Source organism: Leucoraja erinacea, chromosome 17 (assembly GCF_028641065.1).
Source record: "Leucoraja erinacea ecotype New England chromosome 17, Leri_hhj_1, whole genome shotgun sequence".
Taxonomy (NCBI): domain Eukaryota; kingdom Metazoa; phylum Chordata; class Chondrichthyes; order Rajiformes; family Rajidae; genus Leucoraja; species Leucoraja erinaceus.
Window position 1 is genome coordinate 31338275 of NC_073393.1, and position 24365 is coordinate 31362639.

Here is a 24365-nt window from a genome sequence, read left to right on the forward strand (position 1 = left end):
CTATTCATTCCTCTTTTTTTCTTTTCATTTCTTCATGTTCTTCCCTTTTGGCAGACCTAATAAAGAAATGAGCAATGCAAAATTATATTAGACCTCCTAAACATTTCTGATATGAGGTAAATTAACTCTTCCCTCCCCCTCCCCCCCCCCCCCCCCCCGCACCATTATTCCTCCTTTATCAGAGACACAACTTTGCAGGCTAAGAAGTAAGTTGTGTTCAAGCTGTACACAGTACCGCTGTCATTGGCAATGACATTTTGGAGCGGTGAATTTTACCTGTTGGCCCATTCAGTTTAGTTAACTATACAGTAAGCCCATCTCCTGTGAGGTTTGAATTTAGTGAGCAGCTCACAAGGTCTAGGGTCTCTGCTATCTTTGAGAGTTAAAATTAAGACCAGCCGGAAGCGGAACTAGGTTCAAATATCAGCAAGTTCCAATTTGCCAGACATGCAAAAATAATCACCTTGGGTTATCTCAAGCATAGCTTGAATCTTCCTCAAAATAAACTGATTATTTAGACTTTTAATCCATGTTTTTTTTTGAATGATAAGAATGTTTCAATCAAGATGGTGCCCAGGCCGGGCAACACTCTGCGCGCTGGTCCCAGAAGCATATCTGCAATCACTCATTACAATCGTGCTATTTTTTTAAACCTCGAAGCAGCATTTCTTACCATCCCGTGTCTGTACACTGTGGATGGCTCGATTGTAATCATGTATAATTGTTCCACAGACTGGATAGCACGCAACATCAAGCTTTTCACTGTACTTCATAATTCGCGTGATAATAAACTAAATTTAAACTAAACTCATAATTAAACTTTTTTATTAATGTTAGCTGAATAAAAAAACATGTTAATTGCCCAGTTCATGACTTGAGGCCGCAACCCAGTTGATGCCTCAGTGCAGTACTGTTGCGAGTAGTCAGAAAGTCCTGCACTGATATTTGAAGAGCATGCATTTCTTCTGGTGTCCTTCCAACGTACCTCCATGGCTGCATTATCACAAGCAGGTTATCCAGCCAATTAATCATTAGCTGGTTTTGGATTCCTGATGTGTGCAGATTATTGTTGTGTTTCCCTCCAGGACAACATGCAAGAAGTGATGCATCAACAATAACCACATTGGGTCACCGTGAAGTTGCGACGAGCTGTTGTATAAATGTAAAATTGTTCTTTTTCATTAACATAAGCATTTATTTTGCATTTTTGGCATATTTTGCAGGGAATAGCACATGCTTTTTATTTACTCTTAGTCCAAATCTGGGGGTCTTCACGTATACAGGTTACAACGACCACTACATGTATCTAAACCAGGACCAACAAACCATGCCAAATGGACTTGTAAGTATTGTGCCCGCCTAACTTAACTATGGAATTAATTAACTAAAATGTAATGTGTAAGCCATCTTGAATTGAAATGCATTGTTGAAGACTATTCAGATATCAACTTGATGTATGATCTTGATCTGTTAACCTTGACCTTTTGGGACAGTTTAGATGGATGTGATAATATAGACACAAAATGCTGAGGTAGCTTAGTGGGACAGGCAGCTTCTCTGGAGGGAAGGAATGGGTGTCGTTTCGGGTCAAAGGGTCTCAACCCGAAACGTCATCCATTCCTTCTCCCCAGAGATGCTGCCTATCCTGCTGAGTTTATCTTCGGTTTAAACCAGCATCTGCAGTTCCTTCCTACACATTGTGATAATAATATGTTTGCTGTCATCTCCCAACATGTCCATCGTAGGTCAACAATTAAAATCTCTCTAACCTTTTCAAGTACATCTGTACATTTTGGATAATTCTTGTTTTTCTCAGTATTTGCATATTGCCTTAATCCTGTAGCCAAAATGCATATGTTTTTTTGAAAGTCTAAAAGCCAAAAAGCAACTTTTATCAAGTTTAGCAGTGATCTATTGTGACAATTAGATGTGATTTTAAAGTCCTGGACTCTTTAAATTAGTGTGGGGGAGTAAATGTGTTCTGTAATTACTTGAGTAATTTACTGTCCTAAGCCAGTTCAAAGCATCTCGGCTTTTAAAATCACAACTAATTTTGAAATAGATTACAACTAAAATTTTGTCTGTAATATCCATCTGAGAGTGTAAACAAAACCTCAGAAAATGCTTCATTTGGAAAAATACCATCTCCGAGACTCCCTTAGTGCTACACCAATCTCTAGATTTTGAAGAGTCCGAACCCAAAATGTCTCCTGTCCATTCCTTCCACAAATGCTGCCTAACAGGCTGAGCTCCTCCAGCACATTGTGTTTTTGCTCAGGACTCCAGTATGTGCAATTCCTTCCTCTAGATTTTAGAAGCGTGTCATATAAGGAGAGATAAGAAGTGAAATATAAAGCCAGAGGGAGAGATATAGACATGAGTTTTCTCTGGGTGCTCAGGTTTCCAAAGACCAACAGGTTTGTAGGTTAATTGAGTTTGGTTGTAAATTGCTCCTAGTGTGTAGGATGGTGCTGGTGTACGAGGATCGCTGATCGGTGCGGACTAGGTGGGTCGAAGGGCCTGTTTCCGCGCTGTATCTCTAAACTAAACAAAACTGAGTGGAATGATTGATAGACACAAAATGCTGGAGTAATTCAGCGGGACAGGCAGCATCTCTGGAGAGAAGGAAAGAGTGGCGTTTTGGGTCGAGACCCTTCTTGGAACCATTGCATGATTAGACTCAGCATCTGTTTATGAAAAATTACAAGTGACTTAAAACAGTACATTTAAAATGTTCTGGTTGCAACATGTGACATCAATTTTAATGTATAAAATTAAGGTAATCATAAATTCCATTCATCTGTGCTGTTACAGGGCATGGGTGGGCAGCACAATTACTTCGGATTGTGGATTGACAGTAACTATGGTTCAGGCCACAGCAAAGCAAAGCCACGATGTACAACTTACAATAGTCCTCAGTTGTCTGCCCGGGAACATTTTACCATTGAAACTATGGAGGTTTGGTTGGTGGGGAATTTCACAGAGAGTGAACTGGTAGGTTACAAATTTATTTTTATTTAAAGAAAACTTTATACCTTGGTAATGGATGTCATGTTGGTTTCTATTGTCGATGCCCTCTACGGAAGCAATTTTTAAAACTAGCCTTTCGCTGCACCCAAAAGATTGAAGATTAGAAGATGGCAGCAAGGAGGCAAAGAATCAACCAACATTTGGTCCCTTTGGTCCTAGTGGAGCAGTGATGGAGTTGCAGCTTTACTGCGCCAGAAACCCAGGTTTGATCCTGACTATGGGTGCCATCTGTACGGAGTTTTTACGTTCTCCCTGTGACCGTGTGGGTTTTAACTGGGTGCTTCAGTTTCCTCCCACATTCCAAAGACTAAGGTTTCTAGGTTGATTGGCGTTGGCAAAATTGAAAATTGTCCCTAGTGCGCAGGATAACGCTAATGTACGGGGTGATTGCTGGTCGGCGTGGACTTGGTGGGCCGAAGGGCCTGTTTCCGTGCTGTATCTCTAAAGTCTAAAGTCTTTACTATCCTGGTATATGTTGTGACTGTGAGTGAGTCACTGAAGACCAGCAGCTGATGGATACAAAATATCTTTATTCATTAAGTCAAGCAGGTATTTTCTTGGAGACCCTCTCAACAGAATCTCCCTGAACTAAGTACGTGAGATTTATACTCTTACGGATAAAAATAACCATTGACCATTCATTCCATAACTACTGAATAGTCCCTAACCATGCACACTATACAAATCGTCAGTCAAAATACCGATCTTCTTCGGGGAAAGAAGAACAAAATTATAACAATGAAAATTACAGCTGCATTTGCTTCTCCTTCAGAAATCCTCTGTTCACCTCCCTCTTATATTTTGATCAGGATCTTAAGTTTGTATTAATTCAGTAATCCACAGCTTTGCAATTGATCTAATTTTGGATTCAAAATATTTTTTGAATAATTCACTTTAGATCTTAAAAAAAAAGTCATGTCATTGGTACACCATCAATAATAACGTATTTGATTTGATACCAGCAACATCAAATGTTTTAGCACCCAAGTATTTACTTTCTGGGTCCAAAGTATTGAAATGGTGAGATTTTGAATTGAAGATGCCTTTCAATTAGAAAAAAAGGCAAAATGCTGGAGTAACTCAGCATATCGGATCAGGCAGCATTCCTGGAGAACATGGATAGGTGATGTTTTGGGTCGGGACCTTTCTTCTTTTAATTATGGCATGCAAAGGTCAACTATGTTTACTTCCTGTTTGAATGCCAATAGTTTAGTGTAGTTTATTGTCACGTGTACCGATGTACAGTGAAAAGCTTTTTACTATCCAGCCAGCAGAAAGATTATACATGATTACCATCGAGTTGTCCACAATGTACAGGTGCAGGCTAGAAATTAGGTTATGAATTAAATGGTTTAGTGGTGTACTTTGGGAATGTTACTGATGTGTTGCCGTTGAAGTCTTTCTCTGTTTCCAGAATGAATACGTTTTCTTGTCATCAGACAAATACCAAGTGTGGAGGTGTAATTGGAAGTGTTATTGGAAGGCAGGATGGTGCTTGGTATTTTTTGTGCATTGGGTGTTTGCCAATAGTTTGCCCACACTCTTCAATGGAGATATTGGTAAACATTCATGTTTGCCATCATTGGTCTACCGACTTGACAGCTATTTCAGGGTTTCTGCAGATGTGTGTCTGAACACAGAGGAACAGAAACGGGTGCTAGCAACACAAGCAGCTAATCTCTGAGGTCAATGCAGTTCGGTGACTGGGTTCAGTCTTGGGATAGTTACCCAGTCCTTGCAAATGGAACTTGCCAGACAACTCTGAAGCCAAAAAGTGCTGGGGGCACCCAGCTTTTAAAGGCTTAATGATCCTTGGGTTCAACCTCAGCTCCTTATTTCTCCCTTTCCCATCCCCTTCCATTTACATTCCTTCCTCTAGCTTAATAATTTACAATTCTTCAATGCTTTTGTTTCAGACCTTCTGTTGTTTTCACCTCTGCCTTTCCAAACATCTACTTATCAAATAATCCTCCTCACCTGTGTTGGCCTATTATCTTCCAGGCTTTGTGCTGACCCCCCCCCCCCCCCCCCCCCCCCCCCCCCCCATCCAGCTTTCTCTCTGTATCCCCTTCCCAATCCATCTGAAGAAGTCTCAATCAAAAATGTCGCCCATCCATGTTATCCAGAGATGCTGTCTGACCCCGTGAAGTACTCCAGCACTCTGTGTTCCTTGGCTCCTTTAACCTGATTATGTGGGCAGGATTGATTTTGACAGTCTCACTGTGTGTATTTTATTTATACTTGCACTTCACCATGTTCCATGGAAGAACCTTGCAACATTTTGTCTAAATTCGTGCCAGATTGATCACTGAAGGCGAGCATGCAGTTTTTTCAAAGGTCAACAGAGTGCGCTGTTGGCTCCTCATTGACTGCAAAATCTGACCCTGCAAAATTTGAACTTGGACACCTGTTTCTCAAATCTAAATTTCTAGAGCTGGTGGTTTTGAAGATATCTGCTCCTCAAATTAATCATAGCTCATCCATTCAGTGAGAGTTGCAGAAATCTTTTTATTTTTTTTGTTTGTTGCCGAGTTTATCTTTGTTCCATGTTTTTCCAAGCAGAACATACTTGCACATTTCATGGTCAAAGTTTCTATTTGAATTGATCGAAAGATATAGCATGAAAACATCAGCCCACTGAGTCCACGTGGACTGTTCACGCTAGTTCTATATTATCCCACTTTCGTATCCACTCCCTACACACTGGAGGGAATTTACAGAGGCCAATTTAACCCATGAATCTGCATGTATTTGGGATGTGGGAGAAAACCGGAGCACCCAGAGGAAACCCATGCAGTCACAGAGTATAGGTGCAAAATCTATGCAGACAGCACCGGAGATGAGGACTGAACCCGGGTCTCTGTCGCTGAGGCAGGAGCTTGACTTGCTGTACCAGAATTGTTTTCAGAGTTTGTATCAGAACATTATTTGCTAGAATTTGCATCCATTTGTATAAAAGCTATTTTGTGCATGTTAGATTACAACAACAATTATTTCCTGGTTGATTGGTAAATTACCCTTGGCACTCCTAAAATATTGCACAACCCGAACCTCTACTTCAGCAACTATGATCTTCTGGAGACTGTCTTTGGTTGCACTACAGACTTCAAAATGGCACGATTATGGTTACCAAGTGCAATCTTGATTAATTTATAATATTGATTATTACATATTTATATTTGATATTGCATTAACGGGCCCATTAAGCAGCAGCTGGTAAGAATTTCAAGGTTTTAAGGTCAGTTTATTGTCATGTAACAATTAATGTACCAATTCGAATTACCATACAGCCATACGAAAAAAAAAAGCAACAAGACACACAACTACATAAAAGTTAACATAAACATCCACCACAGCAGATTCCTCTCTATGATGGAAGGCAATAAAGTCCAATCTTCTTCCTCTTTATTCTCCTGCGGTCGGGGCAGTCGAACCATCCACAGTCGGCGCGGTCGAAGCTTCCGTGACCGGGGCAGTTGATGCTCCTGCAGCTTGGAGCTCCCGAAGTCAGTCTCTGACCAGAGACCGTGAGCTCCACAATGTTAAAGTCCGCAAGCATCTGTGGTAGATCTCAGAGGCCGATCCCTGGCAAAGGGATCGTGGGCTCTGTGATGGTAAGTCCACAGGCTCCCGTGGTGGAACTCCCGAAGTCAGTCTCCAGCAAAGGCCGCCAACTCCTCGATGTTAGGCCACAGTGTGGTTGGAGGTACGATACAAAAAAAATTGCATCTCCGTGAAGGTAATAGATTAGAAAAAGTTTCCCCCAAACCCACCACCCCCCACATAAACCAAGCCAAAGAACACTAAAAACATACATTTAACATATACAAACAGACAACAAAGAAGGAAGGGACAGACAAACAGTTGGTGAGGCAGCCATTGCTGGCGCCACCTGGTGGTTCATTGTTCTGTTGCCAGTATGGATTACAATTAAACTCAAAAGTACAAAATTGCAGGAGTAACTCAGCAGGTCAGGCAGCATTGCTGGAACACATGGATAGGTGATGATTTGGGTTATTTTAGTGCCGTTGCCATTGCCTAGTGACGGTAACACATTCCTCTACAGCCAGCAGAAACAGGAGCTTTTGGGACAAATCTATGAGTGCTGTAATTATATTATATTAGCGCAAAGATTTGAATCTGGATTTCAAGAGTGCATACCTGACGGTGGTTATAGACCAAATATCTGAGAGAACTTGGCACATGGCACAAGACTAATTAACCCTTAATTGCATGCAAGAGTGTGGAATTAGTCAAATCTGTTCACTGAAACCTCATGGGTGCAGAAAAATAGGTGTTTGGGAAATTTAAATTAACTCATTTAAACAAAATGGAACTGTGGCATTTGGAGAATGAATTATCAATTACAGTGTTTGTCCTGCCACATCAATGTTCTTCACACAACATCTGAAGAAAGATCCTGACCCGAAACGTCGCCTGTCCATTCCATCCCCAAATACTACCTTACCCGCTGGGATCCAACAACACTTTATTTTGTAGCCCCATTTTTGCAATGGCTAACATTAGAATTGAAAAGTCAGCCGAAATTCTTTAAAAAAAATAATGTTTAGAATGGGGTCAACCTCCTGTGGATTGCCCCCTTAGTTTTATTTCTTCCCCATGGCAGCCTTTCACACTGTTGTACCGTGGCTGTTGAGGTATGTGTGCTTATGCAATTGCCAGCGATCAGTTGCAATAGTAGCATGTTCTGTAGGCAGCTGCGGTCAGGAACAGTGCAGGCTAAGTTTTGTTTTGCTCACCATTCAGGGCAACCAAGACAACTTTTTTTAACTGGCCTTTTTGCTAATTTGGAAATTTGTGTTGTGATTAATGGTGACACCAGTGTAATGCATCAAAAGAGCGTGACCTCAATTGCTAGGCACTTATCCATCATCGACCCTTCCCTAATTTTCAATGCCAATCCTAGATTTTTTTCATTCCTCAAAGAGTTATGCGGCATTATTAAGCACAATCTTTTCTGCTCTTAAAATTTTAAGAATGGAATGTACTTGAGAGCTTTATATTAGCGCAAAGATTTGAATCTGGATTTCAAGGGTGAATACCTGACAGTGGTTAAAGACCAAATATCTGAGAGCTTTGCACATAGCTCAAGGCTAACTAACCCTTAATTGCATGCAAGAGTGTGGAATTAGTCAAATCTGTTCACTGAAACCTCATGGGGGCAGAAAAATAGGTGTTTGGAAAATTGTCATTTTAATTACGTTATCGATTCATAGAAACATAGAAAATAGGGGCAGGAGGAGGCCATTCGGCCCTTCGAGCCAGCACCGCCATTCATTGAGATCATGGCTGATCGTCCCCAATCAATAACCCGTGCCTGCCTTCTCCCCATATCCCTTGATTGCACTAGCCCCTAGAGCTCTATCTGATTTGATTTGGCCTCCACTGCCCTCTGTGGCAGGGAATTCCACAAATTCACAACTCTCTGGGTGAAAAAGTTTTTTCTCACCTCAGTCTTAAATGGCCTGCCCTTTATTCTATGACTGGGGCCCCTGGTTCTGGACTCGCCCAACATTGGGAACATTTTTCTGCATCTAGCTTGTCTAGTCCTTTTCTAATTTTATATGTTTCTATAAGATCATCCCTCATCCTTCTAAACTCCAGTGAATACAAGCCCAGTCTTTTCAATCTTTCCTCAAATGACAGTCCCGCCATCCCAGGGATCAATCTCGTGAACCTACGCTGCACTGCCTCAATCACAAGGATGTCCTTCCTCAAATTAGGAGACCAAAACTGTACGCAATACTCCAGATGTGGTCTTACCAGAGCCCTCTACAACGGCAGAAGAACCTCTTTACTCCTATACTGAAATCCTCTTGTTATGAAGGCCAACATTCCATTAGCTTTCTTCACTGCCTGCTGTACCTGCACGCCAACTTTCAGTGACCGGTGTACAAGGACACCCAGGTCTCGCTGTACCTCCCCCTTACCTAACCTAACTCCATTGAAATACTAATCTGCCCCCTTGTTTTTGCCGCCAAAGTGGATAACCTCATATTTCTCTAAATTATACTGCATCTGCCACGCATCTGCCCACTCACTCAACCTGTCCAGGTCACCCTGTAACCTCCTAACATCCTCTTCACAGTACACACAGCCACCCAGCTTTGTGTCATCCACAAACTTACTAGCGTTGCTCCTAATTCCCTCTTCCAAATCATTAATATATATGGTAAACAGTTGCGGCCCCAACACCGAGCTTTGCGGCACTCCACTCGCCACTGCCTGCCATTCTGAAAAGGACCCGTTCACTCCTACTCTTTGCTTCCTGTCTGCCAACCAATTTTCAGTCCACGTCAACACCCTAACCCCAATACCATGTGCTCTAATTTTAGTCACCAGCCTCCTGTGCTCCCCATCAATCCATTTTACTTGTCACATCCTCAAAAAATTCCAGATTAGTCAGGCATAATTTTCCTTTCATAAATCCATGCCGACTTGGACTAATCCTTTTATTGGTATCCAAATGCCCCATTATTACCTCTTTAATAATTGACTCAAGCATCTTTCCCACCACCGAAGTCAGGTGAACTGGTCTGTAATTCCCTGTTTTCTCTCTCACTCCTTTTCTTGAAAAGTGGGATAACATTAGCTATCCTCCTATCCACAGGAACTGATCCTGAATCTATTGAACATTGGAAAATGATCACCAGTGCGTCCACTATTTCTAGAGCCACTTCCCTGAGGACCCTGGGATACAGTCCATCAGGCTTCGGGGATTTATCATCCTTCAGTCCCATTAGCCTACCCAATACTATTTCCTCGCCTAATGAAAATTTATTTCAGTTCCTCGACCCCCCCTTAGATCCTATCTCCTCCAGTACTTCTGGGAGATTGTTTGTGTCTTCCTTAGTGAAGACAGACCCGAAGTACCTGTTCAACTCTTCTGCCATTTTCTTGTTCCCCATAATAATTTCACCCAGGTCGGCCTTCAAGGGACCCACATTTGACTTTGCTACTCTTTTTCCCTTAACATATCTAAAGAAGCTTTTACTGTCCTTCTTTATATTCTTGGCCAGCTTCCCTTCGTACTTCATCTTTTCAGCCCGTATTGCCCGTTTTGTTTCCTTCTGTTGTCCTATGAAAGTTTCCCAATCCTCTGGCTTCTGGCTACTCTTTGCTGTGTTATACATCTTTTCTTTTAGTTTTATTCTATCCCTAACTTCTCTTGTCAGCCACGGTTGCCTCCTACACCCCTTAGAATCTTTCTTCCTTTTTGGAATGAAATGATCCTGCATCTTCCGGATTATGCCCAGAAATTCCTGCCATTGCTGTTCCACCGTCATTCCTGCTAGGATCCCTTTCCAGTCTAACTTGACCAGCTCCTCTCTCATGACTTCATAATCCCCTTTGTTCAGCTGCATCACTGCCACTTCCGATTTAACCTTCTCCTTCTCAAATTGCAGATTAAAACTAATCATATTATGATCTCTACCTCCAAGCGGTTCCTTTACCGCGAGTTCTCTTATCAAATTTGGTTAATTGGACAACACTAAATCCAGAATTGCCTTTTCTCTGGTCGGCTCCATTACAAGCTGCTCTAAGAATACATCTCGGAGGCACTCTACAAACTCTCTTTCTTGAGGTCCTGAACCAACCTGATTTTCCCAGTCTACCTGCATATTGAAATCCCCCATTACCACAGTGGCATTACCCATGTTACTTCAAAAGTAATGCTCTCTGTAATCTCCTTGCCCAGGAATGTATTTGTTAAAATTTACAAAGATGTTTGTTAGTGGGGTGTTTGGTGCAGGCTGGTGTAGAATTGCAGTTTGGCCTCACAATTGGCACAGATTGCACAAAACCCTCTACCAAAACCACCATCCTTGTGAATGGTCAGAGGGGTTCAGTCATGGACAAGTTCCCATGCCTTGGCAGAACACTATCAACATCAGTTCAACATTGATGAAGTTCATATCAGGACAGTAAAAGAGATTGGAAACTGAGGTGTGGGAATGAAAAGGAATCAGTCTAAAGACAAAGCAGTATTGTGCTATTGTCATACCTACCTTACTCTATGCTTGGCAGTACAGTGATGTAGCGATAGAGTTGCTGCCTTACAGTGCCAGTGAGCCAGGTTTGATCCTGACTACAAGTACTGTCAGTACGTAATTTGTACCTTTTCTCTGTGTCTGTGAGTTTTCCCCGGGTGGCCCGGTTTCATTCCACATTCTAAAGGTTTGTAGGTTAATTGGCTCCTGTAAATTGGCTCCAGTATGTTGGACACAACTAGTGTATGGGTGATTGTAGGTTGGCGTGGACGCGATGGGGCGAGGGGCTTGTTTCCACATGGTATCTCTAAACTAAACTAACTAAAAGTAAACTAAACTTGTGATACATGGACTGTGCATTAGGTGTGCTGAACAGCTGAACCCCTTCCACTGACCTGTCTGCACAGAACACTTGACCTGTTTCTTTTATCATTGTTTCTTTTTTTACATATCTTTCATTCATTTGTTCTACAGTGCCCTCGATAATGTTTGGGCCAAAGACCCATCATTTGTTTATTTGCCTCTGTACTCCACAATTTGAGATTTGTAATATAAAAAAAATCATATGTGGTTTAAGTGCACATTGTCCGATTTTATTAAAAGGTATTTTTATACATTTTGGTTTCACCATGTAGAAATTACAGCAATGCATAGTCTCCCCCCCCCCCCCCCCCCCCCCCCCATTTCAGGGCACCTTAATGTTTGAGACACATGGCTTCACAGGTATTTGTAATAGCTCAGGTGTGTTTAAATTCCTTCTTAATGCAGGTTTCGGAGAGCTCTCAGCACCTAGTGTTTCCTCCAGTCTTTCCATCACCTTTGGAAACTTTTATTACTGTTTATCAACATGAGGATCAAAGTTGTGCCAATTAAAGTCAAAGAAGCCATTATGAGACTGAGAAACAAGAATAAAACTGATAGAGACATCAGCCAAAACTTCGGTTTACCAAAATCAACTAATCGCAAAGGGATCGGCAGGCCAAGGAAGACCTCCACAGCTGTTGAAAGAGAATTCTCTCTATAATAAAGAAAAATCCCCAAACACCTGTCCGACGGATCAGAAATACTCTTCAGGAGCCAGGTGTGGATTTGTCAATGATCACTGCCTGCAGAAGACTTCATGAACAGAAATATAGAGGCTACGCTGCAAGATGCAAACCACTGGTTAACTGCAAAAATAGGATGACCAGGTTACAGTTTGCCAAGAAGTACTTAAAGAGCAACCACAGTTCTGGAAAAAGGTCTAGTGGACAGATGAGACGAAGATTAACTTATATCAGAGTGATGGCAAGAGCAAAGTATAGAGGAGAGAAGGGACTGCCCAAGATCCAAAGCATACCACCTTATCTGTGAAACACGGTGGTGGAGTGTTATGGCCTGGGCATGTATGGCTCACTTATCTTCATTGATGATACAACTGCTGATGGTAGTAGCATAATGAATTCTGAAGTGTATAGACATATCCTATGTGCTCAAGTTCAAACAAATGCCTCAAAACTCTTTGGCCAGCGGTTCATTCTACAGCAAGACCATGATCCCAAACATACTGCTAAAGTAACAAAGGAGTTTTTCAAAGCTAAAAAATGGTAAATTCTTGAGGGCCAATTCAATCATCTGATCTGAACCCAATTGAGCATGCCTTTTATGTGCTGATGAGAAAACTGAAGGGGACTAGCCCCCAAAACAAGCACAAGCTAAAGATGGCTGCAATACAGAGCATCACCAGAGAAGACACCCAGCAACTGGTGATGTCCATGAATTGCAGACTTCATGCAGTCATTGCATGCAAAGGATATGCAAAAAAAACTAAACAAGACTACTTTCATTTACATGACATTGCTGTGTCCTAAACATTATGGTGCCCTGAAATGGGGGGACTATGTATAAACACTGCTGTAATTTCTACATGGCAAAACCAAAATGTATAAAAATGGCCTTTATTAAAATCTGACAATGTGCACTTTAACCACATGTGATTTTTTTTCCTATTACAAATCTCAAGTTGGGTCTTTGTCTCAAACATTATGGAGGACACTGTATGTCCCTGTACAGACTGTCTATACCGGTCTATTTCTCTTTCCCCCCGACTCTAGTCTGAAGAAGGGCTTGACCTGAAACATCACCCATTCCTTCTCTCCAGAGATGCTGCCTGTCCCACTGAGTTACTCCAGCTTTTTGTGTCTATCTTCGGTTTAAACCAGCATCTGCAGTTCCTTCCTACACACTTCATGTCATGTTGTGTGACGTACAGATTCTGTTGCGGACATCTTAAATCTTCCATGACTAATGTTCGACGTTTCCACCTGCTTTGAAAGGACATCAGTAATATGCGAGTGTCCAAGAAGGGTAAGGTAACGTGCCTTAATGACCACTGTCTGACTGTTTTTATGGAGCATACTAGTATTTCTGGTTCTTGATGGAAGGTGTGAGTACGTTCACTTTTAGAAAAACAAGAAGCAAAGTACGCAGGAGGCTGAAGATTTGACACAGGAATTTATTTTGAGGGGAAAAAAAAAGAATTCTAATCATTTTACGAATGGTATTCACTTGAAAAGGTTATTGAACCTGACCGATTGGGCCATTGGAATTGTTATTAAATCTGCCCCGACTCTTGGATTGTTTGCGAGCTCCTCATAGTTACCAATTGATTTCCTGAGTTCTTTGCTTACAACCTGTGTATTTACAGTTCGTGCTTTGAGTGCCTCAGAGGGAAACAGAATAGCTCGACTGGTGAATGGGGAGCACCCATCCCTCCCTTTTACATTCGTTTCATTGAACATTTTCCACTGGTTACATTAAACATTCTTTGTTCCAAACGTAACCTGGCACCATGCCCTAGCTCTTTATCTGCTGCATCGACGGCTGCACTGGGGCTGCCTCCTGCACCCGTGCAGAAATCCTGTGTGTCCAAGCTTCATTGACGTTATGGAACTAATATTGTTACAATTAAATCGCTGCAGGTGCATCAAATACAGGAACCTCGCATTTTACACGTGTTTTGGAATAACGCGCTTATTCATTTAATATTAAAGTTTGATTTAAGCATGTATTTTTGAATAACACCCTCAATTTTACACCTGACTCCATAGACATGTATATGTTTAATTTACACTCTTGAATTAAAGCTGCTTTTCAAGAATGTAACCACCACACAAAATGCAAGGTGCCTGTATTCTCAATTCTGAAACATGGAAAAAAAAACATAACGATTTAAAAAAAGCATTAATTTTTTTTTTTTTTTTTTGATTATGCAAAATTAGGCCTTGACTTTATTTTTCTCTTTCGTAGGTGATTTTTAAAGTTTCAGTTTTGGAATACCGTGTAATAGACTAATCCACTATCAACTGTGTTTTGTTATCCATCTGTCATCTGCATTCAACACAGTATACCTATACTACCCTACATCGTTTTAAAGTAAAAGTTATTCATAAGCAAGTAGATTTTTATTCCTGGCATGTTTTCCCGCCAGTTTTTTTTAAGTTACCCAATTTTAGAATGGCTTTTGGCTAATTATAAGAGTTTAATTGTAGAGTAATTGCTTCTTTTTGCTTCTAGTCCAAGACCAAGAGTGTCCTTGACGCTGACCCGGAAGCACAGGCCTTGCTAGAAATGATTGGAAAAACGAGGGTGAGTGACGGACTGCGGGAACCCGCTGAAGAAGAAGCAGAAGAATGAAGAGATTTATAAAAAGTAAAAAACAAAATGTAACACAATGCCACCATTATTCCTTAAAAACGGGAGAAATCCTAAATTAGCCGGTTGACGAAGATAGAATCTTCTGCACTTCCACGTGAAATAATAATCAAACAAAGCATATTCAAAGGTGTGCTTGATCTTGCAACATAAGTATAGGGGCAATAGAGCATTGTCAATTGATTCCTGGGCTGGCTATCACACAAGGCAACGTCAATCAAATGACTAATTGTTCTGTTATGGACATAGCAGGTTTGTGGAAGAAAGCATATGAGGAAAGGATTACGTAGGTAATTAGGGGAAGAAATGTCACTATTTATTATGCCTACCTCAGTCCATTGTATCTATCATGTAGTATTGAGCAAATATGAATTGAATTTGGTGTCATTTGGAGTCAAATGTTTGAAAATAATTTGTACCAAATTAATGTTTGCCTTGGATGGGAGGATACAGTTCAGTGAACTCTGTTTCAGATTTTGTATTTCTCTTCTAAATCTAACCTGCATTTTCAACAAAAGGATTTTGGTCATTTAATTACCTAGTATTGTGATTTATATTGCACAAAACATTAGTAACTGCAAAACATACAGTATGTAATACTGATGCAAAACAAACTATAATGCCTTAATGGGCGTTGCCATGAGAAATATCTAAGCAAACTTCAGTATGTTTTAAGAGACTATATTGGTGTGCAGAAATGAAGCATCCATCTTGCACTATTAAAATAAGGCACTTTCTGCAACACAGGTTTGATATTTTGAAGATGGTAGAGGTTAATTCTGTGATTTTAATTAGGAAGCTTCATCTATCTTTGATGGAAAAGTTTGTACCACTCTTTGAAGTAGCTTATGAATATTTACTGAACCCCAGCTTTGCAGGTGTCAGTATGATGTGCACCATGAGGAAGCTCGGGAGCCGATTCAGACGATCCATGGGTGAGGCATTACCTAAGAATATAAAAGATAGGAGCTGGAGTAAGCCATGTGGCCCTTTGAAACATTATCAAGATCATGGCTGATCTTCCACCCAAGTGCCATTTTCTTGCATAGTACTCCCTCCCATATTCATTAACATCCAGAAAACTCTTTGAATTAATTCAATGATTGACTGTGATCTTCACAGTCCTCTGGAAAAGAGAATTCTCCTTGTCTCGGTCAAAAACAGCCTGTCCCTGATTCTGAAACTCTGACCCCATGGTTCTGACTCTCAGCCAGGGAAACAGTTATTCTTCCTCCACCCTGTCCTGCAGTGAGTTTGTAAGTTTCAATGAGATCTCCGCTCATGAGTCTACACTCCAGACAATGTGGACCTTGTTTATTTAATCTCTCCTCGTTAAACCCAGGAACCAGTCTAGTGAATCTTTGTACTACCTTTTATGTAAGAAACCAAAAGAGTACAACAATCCTCCAGTCATGTTCTCACCAGGGCTATAGCCATTGCATTAAGAGTTCTTTATTCTTGTATTGAAATCCTCTGGAAATAAAGGCAAATATACCATTGGTTGTCCTAATATCTTGTTGCACCTGCACAATGTGTTTCAGTGACTTGCATGCAAGCACATCAACACTGAGCAATCTCACCAATTAAAAAAAAAAACCAAAAAAAACTAAGGGGAAGCAGTGGAAGATATAGATTTGCAGAATATTTCATTTCTCATTAAATTAGCCCAGCCCATGTAAATTGCACAGATATATAATTCTCCACTTGCTTTCAATTCATATTTATGCCTGGATTATCTGAGCTGGCTCCAATTAGAATAGATAGACTAATGACCATGGACTATGGGTTAACTCCTAGCAACATCCATGCAGAATTGCAGAAGAAAATGGAAAACAGAAATGGGATGCAAAAATGTCAGAGAGAAACAAACCAATTGGTGAGTTTAATATTCATGTTTTATGTATTTTGTGACAAAGCATATTCACACAGCCATTACATGTAAACTCAAACACCTTTGATACATTTTCCACATATTCAAAATATTCACAATTATTTTAAGGCAATCCGTACATTCTTTCAAATACAGTTCTCACTGTTTAAATTTGCATGAAAATGTATTTCTATATCTTTACTTTTTGGCTCATTACTAATTCCTTGAATTTCATTTATTAAAACTGATCAAGTTCAATTAGTAGATTACTATCAATTTAAACCGATTTTCCCAAATAGCTCGGAGGGAAAAAAAGTTCAGTTGGCGGCGACTTGTGGCTGCGGCTCGCCTGCAGTCCGTCTGTATTTTTTTTTTTTTTTTTGTCTTGTTAGGAGTATGTTTTTGGTTTATTTTTACTTGTGTATACGTGGGGGGGTGGAACCTTTTAATCTCTTCCTGGATCGGAGACGCGACCTTTTCGTTGTCGTGTCTCCGTTTCGCTGGGGCCTAACATCGTGGAGCTGGCGGCCTCCAACCGGAATCGACCTGAGGGCTCCAGTCGTAGAGTTTGTGGACTTACTTACCATCACGGAGCTGGCTGACTCGGAGGCTGTGGTGGCACTGTGGCTGCGACCCGACTTCGGAAACTTCGGCCGCTGGCCCTGTGGATGGTAAAATCGGGAGCTCGCGGGTCCCTGGTAGGAGACTGATTTTTGGGAGCTCCTGCAACGGGAACATCGCCCGGTGTGGCTTAATCGGCAGCGGGACTTACCATCACCTGCCGGGGGCTTTAACATCAAGAGCCTCGATCGCCTCGGCGCAGCAGTTTGACTGCCTGACCGTAGGAGAAGAACAGAACAGGGAAGAGAAGACTTTTGCCTTCCATCACAGTGAGGAGGTGTTTGGAGATTCACTGTGATGGATGTTTGTGTGGAACTCTGTCAATTGTGTGTTACCTTTATTTTGCAGTTATGACTGCAGGGAACAAAATTTTGTTCAAAACTTTGTTTGAATGACGATAAAGGTATTCTATTCTAACTGGTAAATGGAGTGGTGGGGCAGAGAGTGGTGGGGGGGGGGGAGAAATTATACCTCTACTTTTAGTTCTCCTTGTAAAATGAATAGAATGCGAATTAACTAAAGGGGCTATCCCACTTGAGCGATCTAATTGGCGAGTTTAGAAGAGTTTGAAAAAAATGACATGTTGAAGACCTCCTTCGACTATGTTGAAGACCAGCTTCGACTAGCTACGACTAACTTCGAGAAAATTGGACACCGAATCGTGGAGAGTGAAGATAACTTTCTTCGACCTCCCTTCGACTATCTTCGACTACCCTCGATTACCTACGACTAACATGACCTACTACGGCTAAACCTACGAGTAAAAAAAGTAGCAATTTTTATCCATGGCGGCCTTTTTTAACTCACAGGCCTTTAACATTGTAAAAAAATGCCGTGACCTAGCTGAGGCTTCGACTATGCAGAGACCAAATCTTTTTATCTTGCTACTTTGTAGTGAAGATTTGCAGATTCGTTAAATTGAACTATGGGATATTGGTGTTTTTGGGCATCAGTGCATTCTGGAAATTAAAGCGGTTTCCCCAAGTGCAATTTCACTGTATCACAGAAAAGACCTTCAGGTCAATCAGCATTGCATTTCACAATATGGAAGTTTACAATCCTTCACTGTATATTTACATTGCAATTAACATGGATGCACCTCGAAATTTGAACTATTTTTCCTTGCAGTAGCTGACAGCCATATTCTTTCAATTAACTTCCATAGCTCCAATGCAAAGAAAACCGAAGAGGCCAAGGCAACCAGGAACATCAAGTCTGTAATGGATTAGAAGGCGATTGGATTAATTTCCAAATAATAAAGGAATTGCTCAGTCGATTCATGCTTTGTAACTTTGTCAGTGCCGTGGGTGGCTGCTATTTGTATACATTGTGTATGCAAGCAAAGAATCTCACTGTGTCTAGTCACACGTGACAAAGTATTGCTATTCCTACTTTCTAACCAATTTTAGTCTAAAATACTGTTTACATAAACCAATTGTGACAGGAGAGAATAAATAAACTGATAATTATGCTGTCCCATCAGAATTTTAGTTGGTACTAGACCAAGTGTAGACCCGTTGGGTCTGTTCCCCCAACGTGGTTGGGGGGGTGGAGGCGGCATGCGGCATCATACACGCTTAATTACCTCCCTTGGTATTATATTAATATTAATTTGGTCCTTTTACCCCAAAACCGCCCTATCCACTGAGGCATAGCCCCCAACTCGCAGGCGCGTCTAGATAGGGAGGGAGGGGGGGGTGGGTAGAGAGTGAGAGCAGAGAGAGAATGGGGAGAGACAAAGAGAAAGGGGCAGACAAAGGGAGAGGGAGGAGGAGAGGGAGGGTTGGTGGGTGTTGGAGGAGGGGTGAGAGAAATGGGAGGAGAGAGAGGGGCTGATAGGGGAAGGGAAGTGGGGGAGAGGTGGGGAGAGGGGAGGGGGAGGGAGGGAGGGTGGGGAGGGGATGGGGGGAGGGAAGGGGGTAGGGGAGGGGGGGTGGGAGGGCAAGAGGGAGATGGGGTAGGGGAGGGGAGAGAGGGGGGAAGAGATGGGGAAGGGTGGGGAGGGAGAGGGGTGGGGGCAGTCCATCTATTCCCCACTCCCTATCACCCCCACTCCTCTCCCTCTATTCCCACACTCTCCCTCCTCACCTCCCCCCTCTCCCTCCCTACTCCCTCCTCTCCCTCAACCCCCCACTCCCCCTCTTCACCTCCCCAGGATCCCGCCTGTCCTCCGGATCTGCAGAACTTGCTCATTCGAGAATGAGTCAGAGAGCCAAATGCCAGCGCGCGTTGGGGGGTGGGGTGGGGTGGGACGTAACTCGGCCTCGCGATGCCCGCAGCCGTTGATAACTGCCAGCTGACAACAGCACTTTTAAGCCACTAAGGCAAGACGCGTTCGCCCAGGAACGAGCATTGACAGCAAAGAAGCACTGGCTTCTGACTCTCTGGAAACTCACAGCTGGAATGAGCGTGCAGGGGATGGGAGGGGCGCGCAGGCAGGACTTCGCGAGCTGCGCCGGCTGTGAGGAGAAAGTTCAGCATTAGCGGAACGGATCTGCAGAACTTATGAGAAGTTCAGCGCATGAGGAGTCGCTGCCCCATCTTTCTGCGCCTTTAATCCACAGCGGCGGTGCAGGTGGGCCTGGATTTGTGGGCATGTAGGCATTGTGACATCAGCAGCTGGTGAGCGGCGTTTATATTTAAAAAATTGAGTTTTGAGAACAATTTTATTCAAAATCTGGGGGAATAATTGACCGAGGAGTGGATTTCTGAACTCATAAGATAAATCCCTACCGAAATTGTAAAAATCTCCGCGTGAGAGGGGCAGAGACGGAAGGGCAAGAGACAGAGGGAGGGAGGGGGAGGAGGAGGAGAGGGTGGGGGGTGAGTTAGGGGGGAAGGGGGGGGAGGAGGGGAGAGGGAGATGGGGAGAGGGGAGGGGGAAGGGAGAGAAGGTGAAGGAGGAGACAGGGATAGGGGGAAGAGGGGTGTTGGGGGGATGGGGGGGGTAAGAGGGCTAGAGGGGGGTGGGGGAAATTGAGGGAAGAGGGGGAAGTGTGAGGAGAGGGGTGGGGGGGAAGGGGGGAGAGGACAGGGAGGGGGGGAGAGAGGAGGGGGAGAGAGAGAAAGGGAGTGAGAAAGAGAGATGGGGAGAGAGAGAGAGATAGAGGGAGGAGGAGAGAGAGAGAGAGAGAGGGGGAGAGAGAGGGAGAGAGAGAGAGAGAGAGAAGGGGAGAGAGAGAAGGGGAGAGAGAGAGAGGAGAGAGAGAGGGAGAGAGAGAGAGGGGGAGAGAGAGAGGGAGGGAGAGAGAGAGAAGGAGGGAGAGAGAGAGAGAAGGGGGGGAGTGGGGGAAAGGCACAGGGATGGAAGGGAGGGAGGGAGGGGGAGAGATCTCCCACCCCTGTCCCATTGTGATATCAAATGTAAATGAGATCCATTGTGATTGAACATCTGTGAGGTGGCACTGTGACTCATGCAGCAGTTTGATTTTAAAATTTACTCCCTCCCCCTCCACTAAATGAAAGGTCAAATTGCACAACATGAAAATCTTTACTGAAATATGTAAAAATGTCCCCGTTTCAGCATCTGGTTTTTGAGGAGATACATTTCACATGCAAAATGACCCACCCACACACAGTTTTAATAGATATATGATATGATGATATGATATTATAGATGTTGAAAACCTTCAAATATAATAGAAAGATTTTCTTTTAACTAACATAATTAGATTTACAGTGTCATCTTCTTCCATGAGTGGACCAAGGTGCCCCTCAATCTTTCTTCACTATTCAATAAAACTATGGTCTAATGTCTACCCAACATTCATATCCTCGTGTAAGAAGGAATTACAGATGCTGGTTTAAACCGAAGATAGACACAAAAAGCTGGAGTAACTCAGCGGGACAGGCAGCATTTCTGGAGAGAAGGAATTGGTGACGTTTCGGATCGAGAACCTTCTTCAGACTGGTTAGGGATAACAGAAACGAGAGATATAGATGGTGATATGGAGAGAGAAAGAACAATGAATGAAAGATATGCAAAAAAGTAACGATGATAAAGGCTGTTTGTAGGGTGAAATTAGGAAGCTAGTGCGACTTGGGTGGGAGGGATAGAGAGAGAATGTTGGGACTACCTGAATTGAGAGAAATCAATATTCATACCGCTGGGCTCAAGCGGCCCATGCGAAATATGAGATGTTGTTCCTCCAATTTGCATTTGGCCTCACTCTGAGGAAAGATCCGTGTAGGAATGGGAAGGAGAATTAAAGTGTCCAGCAACCGGGTGATCAGGTTGGTTCACACGGGCTGAGCGAAGGTGTTCCGCGAAACGATCGCCCAGTCTGCGTTTGGTCTCGCTGATGTATAAGAGTCCACATCTTGAACAGTGGATACAGTAGATGAGGTTGAAGGAGGTGCAAGTGAACCTCTGCCTAACCTGAAAGGACTGTGGGGGTCCCTGGACAGAGTCGACGGAGGAGGTATAGCGACAGGTGTTGGATCTTTGGCGGTTGCAGGGGAAGGTAACTGGGAAGGGGGTGGTTCGGATGGGAAGGGTTTGAGTTTACCAGCGAGTTGCGGGGGGAGTGGTCTCTGCGGAAGGCGGAAAGGGGTGGAGATGGGAAAATGGCTAGTGGTGGGATCCTGTTGGAGGTGGATGAAATTTTGGAGGATTATATGTTGTATTGCGACGGCTGATGGGGTGGAAAGTAAGGACTAGGAGGACTGTCTATGTTGCAACTTTGAGGAGGTGGAGCAAGGGCGGAGCTGCGAGGTCCCTATTCATATCCTCATATCCAATAATCATACTGTTGCTGTATTTTTTTGTTCATAAAAATATTCAAACATTCCAGCAAGGAGTAAAATGTATTCTATATATTGTGGGAAAGAACCTTTGAAGTGCTGTCATCACTACTAAAATAAGCTATGAAAATTGCCAACTAATTTTATGGTAACAGAATCTTTTTCAATGCCGGTGAAAATAAGTTGACACAAAAAACCTCCTAGTTACATACCAAGTGCTCCGAGACCCTCTGTTTTGAAAACTCTTTGGAGAGGCGGGAAATAGATGACTGCCATTTGTCCAAGAAGTGAGCCAAGCACAGTGTAAACAAACACACGGTTACGGAATAGGCCTATTTTGAATATTGATTTGGTCTAGGAAGGAAAACAAAACAGGGAGAGATTAAGTTAACACATGGCTTAGAGCCAGTTATATTTTGTATTGACTTCTAAACTTTGGCTTTGTAAGGATGTCATGACTTTGGGGGGGTGGGGGGGGGGTATAAAAGACTTGCATTTACATCAGGATGTTTCACATCCTTTTCAGAGAGACACAAAGCACTTTTCATTGAATAAAGTATTTTTGCAGTACAGTTGCTGTTGTAATCCGAGAGATGTGGCAGACAATGTCACACTAATAGATTCCACAAATAGCATTGTGATTATGACTGGTAAGAAAGGCAAAACTAGGGGTAGAGCCTCTGAAATTCATTTAAATAATTGATTTGAATAATTAAAACATATTTAAAAGTTTTCATTAAAAAATATTTAAAAGTAAAATAGATATGTAGCGAAATGCATCAACAATGAAGAAGCTATTAAAAACATTAAGACACGTTTAATTTACCTTTGCCTTCCTAATCTCCATTAGATAGGTGGGGACACTGACCATTTATTTGCCAATTCTGGTTGCATTCAAATTGGAGGCACATTCTCACAGTGTAATACAGTTGCATTCTAGTTCAATTGGTTCAATTGGTGGACTCTAGGGTTCAGTGATGGAGCAAAGTGACAGACAAGCAGCCCTCTGTCTCTCAGGTAGAGGTTGGGCCAGTGGTGGAGGGGGTACGATGGTGGAGTAGGTCACGGGCGCTGGCTGACAAGGAAGGGGTCGGCAGTCGTGGATGGGTCGGCGGTGAGTACCGGAGGTCGGACGGGACCGCGTGGGTGCTATGTCGGGTGGGCCGCAAGAGAACAAAGTGGGACCCTGCAAGGGTGGGGGGCTGCCATGAACTAAGGAATACTTTGTGTTACAATGGAATACTTTGTAACTTTATCAGTGTCCTTTATGTGGCAACTCTGCATATCTTGGGCATGCAGAACAAAGAATAGCACTATGACAATAAAGTATCATTCACCTGTGGCGTAGGCCCTTACAAATCTGCGAGTTACATACCCGAGAACAGATGAATGGCAGAAATTCCCACTAACACTACTGGGCTTGGCCAGCTTGGCTCAGCCCATTGAACCTTTATGCTCACCTGATGAAGCAAATGGGAGCTCAGTTTAATGTGCCATCTGAAAGTTGGCACCTCCAACTGTGAAGTACTCCCCCAATCAGCCTTTTATATTTTGGGATATGGTGCAGGAGTATACAGATAGGATGCAGTAGGGCTGGAATCCCAGCCATCAACTCCATTAAGACTCAAGGCATCAGTCCAACTTCTAGTGATTACCACCAACTCTCAGGTTGTGGATCATGATCCTCCATTTAGAAGCAGCACTGAAATTGGCAGAGGCAAAGGACAAACCTTAGGAGACATCAATATCCACCAGCAGAAGTTGCTTGGTAGCACCATCACAGCCTTCTCCTGAAGACGGCAGTAGGTGGAGATCAATCAAACGTAAGGGATAAAGCTACTCAAACTTGTCATCAATCTGCCTGTTGCAGATGCATCACAGAAAACTCCACTGCACGGCCATTATGGAGACAATGTCTCTCATTCTCCCATACACTCAAACCAAGGGATAAATCTGCTTCAATGAAGAGTTCAGGACAGCCTGTCCTGAGCTGCTCCACGAGTATGTTAACATGAAATTCCAATCTGCTCACAGCCGCATCGCAAGATTACATGTATGCTATAGGATAAAACCACAGTCAGAGCTCACAACCTGCACATCAGATCTATGCTTTGCAATCTTGCCATATCACCTCTGAAGGTGGTGATGATTTGCAGCTAACATGAAGAGGGGCGTTCAAGACAATACACCCAGCATATGCTGCCGAGATCAAGGCTGAAGCAAGTACTGTGGAAGTGGAAGATCCATCACTTAGATTAGTTTCTGTAATAGTGACTGTCAAAAATGAATTTGATTCAAGGCAGGTGAGATCCAAATGTGGCTGACAGCTCCAAATACAGAAAAGACCAAAGGCCCAGTCAACATCTCAGGGCAGTATTAAAGACTTTTACTCCAAA

The 24365-nt window shown here is 42.7% G+C and overlaps 2 protein-coding genes across 4 annotated transcripts in view; one reads left to right on the forward strand and one right to left on the reverse strand.

Moving 5' to 3' along the window:
- meak7 (MTOR associated protein, eak-7 homolog) overlaps nucleotides 1-16232 on the forward strand; it is a 46238-nt gene extending 30006 nt beyond the window's left edge. For all 3 annotated transcript variants that reach the window (XM_055648920.1, XM_055648922.1, XM_055648921.1), the window contains exons 7-9: nucleotides 1224-1342; nucleotides 2815-2994; nucleotides 14598-16232. In XM_055648920.1, the coding sequence (XP_055504895.1) occupies nucleotides 1224-1342; nucleotides 2815-2994; nucleotides 14598-14717 (419 nt within the window). In that variant the 3' untranslated portion in view covers nucleotides 14718-16232. The remainder of the gene's footprint in view (nucleotides 1-1223; nucleotides 1343-2814; nucleotides 2995-14597) is intronic.
- LOC129705506 (calcium-transporting ATPase type 2C member 2-like) overlaps nucleotides 15205-24365 on the reverse strand; it is a 71042-nt gene continuing 61881 nt past the window's right edge. Inside the window, 3 exon segments of the mRNA XM_055649093.1 lie at nucleotides 15205-15235; nucleotides 18309-18441; nucleotides 22182-22323. Coding sequence (XP_055505068.1) covers nucleotides 15205-15235; nucleotides 18309-18441; nucleotides 22182-22323 — 306 coding nt within the window.